This window comes from Atta colombica, unplaced genomic scaffold (genome assembly GCF_001594045.1).
Source record: "Atta colombica isolate Treedump-2 unplaced genomic scaffold, Acol1.0 scaffold238, whole genome shotgun sequence".
Classification (NCBI taxonomy): domain Eukaryota; kingdom Metazoa; phylum Arthropoda; class Insecta; order Hymenoptera; family Formicidae; genus Atta; species Atta colombica.
The window spans coordinates 2090593-2099214 of NW_017259336.1; the positions used below are offsets into that span (position 1 = coordinate 2090593).

The 8622-nt window shown below is 30.5% G+C and overlaps 1 protein-coding gene across 1 annotated transcript in view; it reads left to right on the forward strand.

Moving 5' to 3' along the window:
* The window catches only part of LOC108688661, a 343834-nt gene that overhangs the window by 286170 nt on the left and 49042 nt on the right, over positions 1 to 8622 (forward strand). Inside the window, exons 6-7 of the mRNA XM_018194993.1 lie at positions 581 to 1480; positions 5475 to 5651. Of these exons, the coding sequence (XP_018050482.1) occupies positions 581 to 1480; positions 5475 to 5651 (1077 nt within the window). The remainder of the gene's footprint in view (positions 1 to 580; positions 1481 to 5474; positions 5652 to 8622) is intronic.

Below are 8622 nucleotides of genomic sequence, written 5' to 3' on the forward strand. Positions count from 1 at the left end.
GATATTATTATATAAAAATTTTTATTTTTTTATTAAGTAATGATCGGAATTAAATACTCGATTTTAACGTATAATATTAATTTAATATTTGTTTGTTTAATGATAAATCTAAATATATTTTATTTATTTTACAATTATTTTTATACATAATCCTAGCTATCATTTCTACTTAATTTATATCTTTTCCATTTAATTCACTTAAAAAATTGTTACATAAACAAAAAGATATTTATTATTGAATTGAACGCTGAAAATTAATAAATTGGAATGTTGCATCCAATTATGCTCTTTCATCCTTGCATCTCGAAACACCGATAATATTCGATATCCATGTGATTTATTTACCTGGACAAACAATTAGACAGTGGTATATTATTTCCCAGCAATGTCGAGCTTCCTCTTCGTGATGATCCCTCGTCAACGCCCGTGCACTGTGCAACTACTACTATATCATTACTATCACTATCACGACACTTAACCCCATAACAACAGCACGCAGACCTCGCACGTTGCGTACCGATGGCGAACGCGCACCCTCACTCACCCCGTTCTCGTCCGCGGCTCTGCTTCTGTGTTACAGAGGTCCTGCCCTCCTCTACCTCCGTAGACCTGTCGGGCACGGATTCGGCCCTGTACCCGTTCGACCCACAGCAGGAGAACTACCAGGAGATCTGGTTGCCGCCGACCAGTATGTACCCCTATTTTCTGTTCCCCGGGACCGCGCGCACCCCGCCGTACTACGATCCCGACAGCACGTACGACATACGGGAGCCCGGCGACCGCTATCAACACCATCACCGTCACGGCGATCGACATCATCACCAGGAAGCGCCGGAGCTGCCCGGCAGGCCAGCCGTCCTCGTTGTCGAGGCGTACGATCCTCGGACCGATTCGGACCGGTACGAAACCGATATGAATCGGTTCGAGGATTATGCGACCTCGCGACCAGGCGTTAATCATCTGGATCGATCGACGGATGGATCTTCTTCCTTCTTCTCCTCCTCTTCTTCTTCTTCCTCCTCTTCTTCTTTTTCTTCTTCTTCTTCTTCTTCTTCGTCTTCGTTGTCCAAGCATGATCGCGCCTCCGGCACAGTGCACCTGCAGCCCCAAAGCGAGCATGACGCACACCCGCACCAACATCGGCACCATCACCAACAGCACCAGCACCATCGTCAGCACCTCGCACTACCCGCACCACCGTCCGTCGTCGCGACGCTGTCGTCGTCGTCGGCGGGCTCGTACGCGCCGGCGGCTGCTCGTCCCACGCCTACGGTGTTGGACGAGCCGTTGGGGGCCCACGGGCCCGGTCATGCCGAACCGCCGCGGCTGCCGGCCCCGAGGAAGTTTGCGCCTAGGCCCACCTACGAGCACCGCGCGATCTTCGACCGCGCCGACGACGACCTCGATGACCTCGAAATCAGGCCAGCCGCGCCGCCCGTCGATCGGATCTTCGATTTCCGCGAAGAGTTCGTCGATCAAGGTTCGTACCGGGCCCACCGGCACGCACAAGAGATCTCGGGATTTTGTCACCGCTGAAGGATGTGTCCAAGGACACGTTAGACGTCTTGAAAAGTTTTTAGTTTGCGTGAGTACGTCGGGCACTGTGATAGGCACGCGTTACGAATGCGTACTTTTTTTAGACCTTATTTCGGTATAATATTTTTAGGAAATGGAAAATAATATGAGAGTCTGGAAAATTTTTACTTAGAGCTTGACATTATTAATTATCTTCTTAAAGATAAACCTGTTAAAAGAATTCATTTATGATAATGTTAACACTATCATAATAACAGTAATGTTTATAGTAATATTTATAGTAATAATTTATATTATAATAATGATTGAAATTTTAATTTAGAATTTTCATTGTTTCTTTTATTTTTATATACGTAATTGATATGAAAAATGTATATGTAATACTCATTCATGTCCCCAGCATAATACGCTTAATTTATTTATATACAGAAGAAGTTAATTATTTAAAAGAAATATATACGTACACATAATACGTACACATATTGTACATATATAGTAAATAAATTATAATTGTAGGTACTTTAGAATTTATGAAATTTCTAATAACACATTGATACAGTGTTTCTATTAGAATAGTCTGGTATTTGTATATATATATATATATATGTGTGTATATTTATATACATATATATTCCGTTTTCTCCTTCAAAGTCCACTTTTTCCTTCGTTTTACCTTCAAATTTTCCTTCCAAAAAAAGTTTTGTTATTTTTTGAGAGAAATGTGTTTGTTAGGAATAAAAAAAAATGACAAATGTGATTTGGTGAATAAGAAAACAGATTGATCAATTATTATTGCGAATATTCGTTGATATAACAAATAATACATGATTTACGACAAATAAAAATAATTAGTATTATTAGTATTATACCAGCAAATCTATCAAAAAATAGGCTAGATATTACATAAATTGCTTCTATTACTATAAATATCTGTTAGAATAGCAGATTAGCATTAATCACAATAAATATTAAAATAATAATTTGTTGTCAAATCATTTACTAAAGGTATAGGTAGTTTGTTAAATTTAAAAAAATCCTTTCTTTCAGTGTCTTAGATTTTATTATTTTAAGAGAGTTGATCACACGTTCAAATTTCTTATTTTAATAGGAAATTTTAGAAATTTTATATAGTTAAGCATCTATTTTATTTTTTTACAATTAATTTTATTGTCATTATTCTAAATGCTGCTGTAATTCAGAATAATTAAACAAATTAAACAATATTCAATAAAATTAATTAAAAATGTACTTTAATAATAATAAGAACAAATGTAGGAAGAACACTTTTCAAAATAAAAGTCACAGAATAATTAATTAGATAGAATTTGTAAGAGATTTTCAGTATTGATAGTGTATATCGGAATACGACCTATATCAGATGTTTTATAACATATGAATATAATTTCAGAAATAAATTAAAAATACGGAAATCAAAGATATATATCTTACTTTGTTTCCTATGATAAACATTTTCATACTTTATTAATTCTGGATACAAGTTGAGCCAGCGTAGCATCTGCATATGTCTTTATATATCTTAATCTTGCTGACATTTTTAAAGACAAAAATATATGAAGACACTATTCTAGTGTCTTCAATATATAATGAATATAATCAAATACTAAAATGATTACAGAAAATCAGATATAACGTTTATATTAACTTTTTATCTATTATTTTTACGTTTAGAATTCATTTCTAGTTATATATTATAAAGCACTCTATAATACTAGATCACTAATCATTTATAAATCGTCTTTATTATTATGTACGAAACAGGAGTGTCGATTGTGTATCACACAACTTAATGAAAATTATAAAAATAAAATCTATTAAATGTTATTGATCAATGAAATTAAAAATTTTTTTATAAATTTCTTTATTTTTGTAATTTTTATCAAGTTATATATTACAAAATCGACTTCCTGTTTAATCCTGTTATTATACAATTCATGTATGAGAAGAGATCTTATATCTAAGAAGCTAATAGTAAAGAAGCTAATAGTATAAGAAGCTAATATTATATATATGCCGTATTCCAATGCACACTGCTGGTATTGAAAATTTAGTTGTACATAACATAAAATATATATTTTTAATATCTGTCTATATCAGGCATAAATATATATTTTTATCTCTATATTGATAGCTGCCGATATTGAGTACAAGAGTTAAATTAATTGATTAAAAAATTTGCGTTTTCCATTACTGAAAAAAAAATTTTTATTGTTTTTTCAATTTTTTGGAATTTTCCGCTGCGTGTTTTCCTCTTTTTCCTTTTCTCCTCTCAATGATACAAAAATTCCTCGGAAATTGAAATTTTTCCCCAAAGTAGAAACACTGATATTGATAGTACAGCAAATTAATTAATTTTTAATATCAAAATAAAACGATAATTATTAAGAGCTCAGATTGATCGCTAATATTATTTAGTATTATTTATTCTTTCTTAACGTCCCCTTAATTCACTACATATGAAACATTTTAAATATGGTTTTATATTTTATTAAAAACATTTTTTTGCGAAATTATAAACTATCTCAGTATACAAATAAAAATTTAGAAAGTAACCGAATAAGTTAATTATTTTTAAAACCAAATTTTAAAAATTAAAGAATAAATATTTGTAAAATTTAATATCTTTGAGACAGATGATAGAAAATATTAGGGCAAAATAATATTTTCTTTTTAAAAGACAAAAGATAATGTTTAATTATACACGCGTGCACGCACACACACACACACACACACACACACACACACACACACACACACACACACACACACACACACACAAATGTCTAACAGCACGTATAGATTCTGAGAATATTTGGAAGATGAAAGGTATATTATATTAACTATATTTTCTCTCTACATTACGCTCTATGTTATACATGACATAGTCATATAAACTGAGTATTCAATTCTTTTTGTTTTCTCAATATGTGCTAAGGAATATATTTTAACAAATAATAAATATACCTGAGAAATACATACATATACAGAGAAAGTTATGCATACTATTATTATACGTATTTTTAATTATACTGAATGTAATTCAGATGTACTGAAGACATATTCTTCAAACATAAGAAAAAATTTAAATATATAAATATATAAATTTAAATATATAAATATTTTCAATTTATGTTAATGTAATGCTTATTTCGAATATGTTATATTTTTATAGTATCTTCTGAACACATATACACAACACATTTCCAAAATCTACATATGTTGCTTATCATATGTATTGTTAAAATGTCATTATTAAAACAAATTATATTCAAAATAGGTCTCGATTATAAATTTGAAATAATTATATTAATTTTTTTTCTCTTTTAAACTTTTAATCTGATTAACTTCTCTCCTTGACGAATTAAAGAAATAAGTACACTCTATTGCAATTAGAAATACAACTAGCATATTGTATTTCTTTCTTGTTTATTTTTTTATTTAATTTGGGATTGGAATTTTATTTAATGTGTTTGAATGCACTTAGAATAGATCAAAAAGTCATAATTCATTATTTATTATTTATTTTGTTCTACTTCGATGCGACTACAGTCTACTTCGATGTACAGTAGCTAAGAAAAAAAGCTTTCAGTTCCATCGTATTAATTTCTCAGACTCTTCGCGTCCCGCGCTGCGACATCATTTGCAGTCACGTTTCCGCACAAATATTTTCGCGGATTAATTAAAGAAAACGCTTTCGCAATCTTGTAACAACTTCTGAATTAAATTTTGCAGCTCACAACTACAGCTACAATTTCAAATAAGAGTGATTTCCAAATAATTTTCGGAATTGCGTACGATCTTACTTCCGTCTGCTGTTTGTGATATAGTCGGAAGAAAAGTTTTTTGAATTCCTTCTGAGGATGGATTTATCTTGAAAATGCACTTCTTGTGCACAACTTGTTACATCCGGTCATTTACAGTGAAGGTCATCGCTCATCCGGACAATTCTACCAGCTTCGAGGTGATTGAATCGCAGTTAGAAAATCCACTGATCGATGCCAAACACCGGGATCTGTTCAACATGAAGCAGATCCCCATTCCGGTTGGTCATCATCATCGCACTCATCATAAGAGGAACCAGACAGATGATTTCGAACGTGAGTCTCTCATGAAAGTCATAATTTTATTGTTAATTAAATAGTTAATTAAATTATTTTTTTAATGAAAATATTTCTTACATGTGTTAAAAATATATGTGTCTTTTTTATACAATAAACAAATCCTATTGATTTAATCTGTTTTATTTAAAAAAAAATAAATTGTTAAACAGTTTTGTCACTAATAAATTAAATATCATAATATTGAAAATCATATCAATTATGTGTTTTTTAAAATTGAATTTGGCAGACACAAATTATAAAAAAATTATAAAAACAACAATTTTAATTATAAAACAACAATTTTAATTATTTATAATATACACAGAGGATGGTTCATTTTAAACAATCCAGTCAATTTTTTCAAAATTATTAATGATAACATTTTTTCGTATTATCAATAATTTTTGAGAAAATTGATCGGATTAACTAAAACGGACTATCCTGTATATTCAAGTGTGCGTTAGAAATTATTTCGTTATGGATATTAAGATTGTTAGGAACTATTTTGTTTCGCTTATCATTGCCGTAAACAAACTTATGAAAGCAGAATTGTCAGCTACCGATTTCTTCATTCTAGCACAAATTGCAATCAGCACGAGAAATAAGACTGCCGATGTGATGATTCTTATTGGATGCTACTGGTTATGTCAAAAACGTCGTGACATCACTGGGTGCATCATGGAAAATTCCATTTGTTTTAATGCGCCGTACAAATTCATGTTTTCTCGCAAACTGCCCGTGATGACATCCTGTTGATGGATAGTCGTATTTCGCGCGAGGAAATATCAGGGAGAAGGATGAGACTGTTTTTATGCATGCAACTTTTGTCTTATTCCGCGATGCAGTAATTGTCATCATGTTTTGACGAACAATTGTAAAACATTTTGTATATCATCATTTGTATTGCAAATGATCCCTTTTTCAACTTTATAACGAATTACAAATTATTTTTATAAGGGAAAAGGCAATATTTGGTCTTTTAATTAATTATTAAAAATTATTTGAAAATTTATGTAATTTACTTATGTCACGGATCAGAAAAGATCTTCAATACAAATTATATCAACTTATTTTATATAAGGATTTGCGATACTTTCCTTTTGGATACAAGGTTCTTCATATTTATAATTTCAAAGAATAATTGACAGAAACAAGCTATTCAACTAACAGAGTGAGATAACTTTTGATACGATCAAATCAAGTTTCGATATGATCAAACAAATCAAGCATTGATGAATAAAGTTCTTGCAATTCTTTCGAGATACTTTATATTTGATAATTATTTCCCTTGTAACTTACGTAAGGTTTATATTTCAATGTATACTGCCGATTTTTGATGATACGAAATTAAAAGTGTAGATACTGAAAAATGAGCCAATTTAAAATACATATAAAAAAATTATGTATATAATGTAAATTTTTTTTCATAAAAAGTAGGAAATCTAGAAATTGATTGTCATACGAGAGTTATTGAATATATTATTGAATATGATACAATAAACATTTTCAATGAAAATCTGTTTATACATACATATATTTATATATACATACATGTATTGCAGATGGAGAAAAGTATACAGGGACAGAATTTATAATATTACAGGCTAAAAACAATATGGATTTTTAAAAATTTTCATAGGAATATTTCGCTGAAAATATTAATTACATTGCGGTTTGGTAAATCTTCGCATGTCCGAAATAATTTTTTCATATTTTGGAGGGGAAAAAAACCACATCCGTTTCAATATATCAAATAGTAATAACCAATTACAATAAAAATGCTTCTCAGTGAACCGACTCGGTGTACAACGTGGTGAAATGAAATTCATTAGTTTCCGTGCAACAAATATATTTTTACATGCAAGTTTATTATACGCCAAATAAATAAATTGTATCAATTGATATCCGTGAAACCATATTTTTTTGTATTTTTACTTCTCTAATAGAAAATATTTTGTTTATTTTATTATCTGTTTATATATAATCACACTTACATAATCCAATAAACCAATAAAATTACAATTATACGGAATACTTTACAAAAATTAATATAAAGATATTAGTAGCAAATATTTTTAATTATACTGCTATGTAATTGAAAAGAGAATTATATAAATATTTAATATAAGTTTTAAATGCTTTTGCAAAACTTGTAAACATAAAAAATGTTTAAAGATATTTATATAAATGTGTGTAAGAGTAAAAATATATGATATCAATAATTAATAATTCGCGATTAGTCAAGATAAATGATAGAGCGGGCAAATATAATAGGAATTAATCTTCGGACTTTTGACGATCATGATTTTCCGTCGACGAGATGAAAGAACGGACGATCGATCGCATCTCTCGCGTAATATCTTGCGAAGATATCACTTCAACGAATAAGATTTATCACAGCAAAAGTTTAATTTAATTTCAACTCTCTCTCCGGTTGCTCTCATTTCCTGCCTCTCCTCGTATCTCTCTTGCGCGTCTGCATATTATTTCTCGAGCCGCCGGATTTGGAACTTTAATCCGCTATCGTGCCCAAGATTCACCCAAGTTTTCGTCGTATTCGATATTACACGACGGTTTTACATCGATCGCCGTTTCCTGGATTTGAGAGAAACGCACTTGGATGAGCAGATATGCTCATTCGATCTCTCGCGCATCGTTGATGAGAAACAGACTTTACCAAAGGATTTGTGTTTTTATATTATAATTTGGAAATGTTTTTTTTATTTTTTTTAAATAACTATTTCTTTATCTTTTATCTATTAAGGAAAATAAAATTTTGAAACACAAGTTTAGTATATAACATTATGAATTTATAACTGTCAAAATGGCAAAATATTTTGATACAAATTGTGGTCTCTTTTTAGTTATAAATTTTTAATATCAAACTATTTAATTTATTTTTTATTTATTTTCTTTTAAATTCAATATAGTAAAATATTGTATTGACAATGTACCTTATATATATATA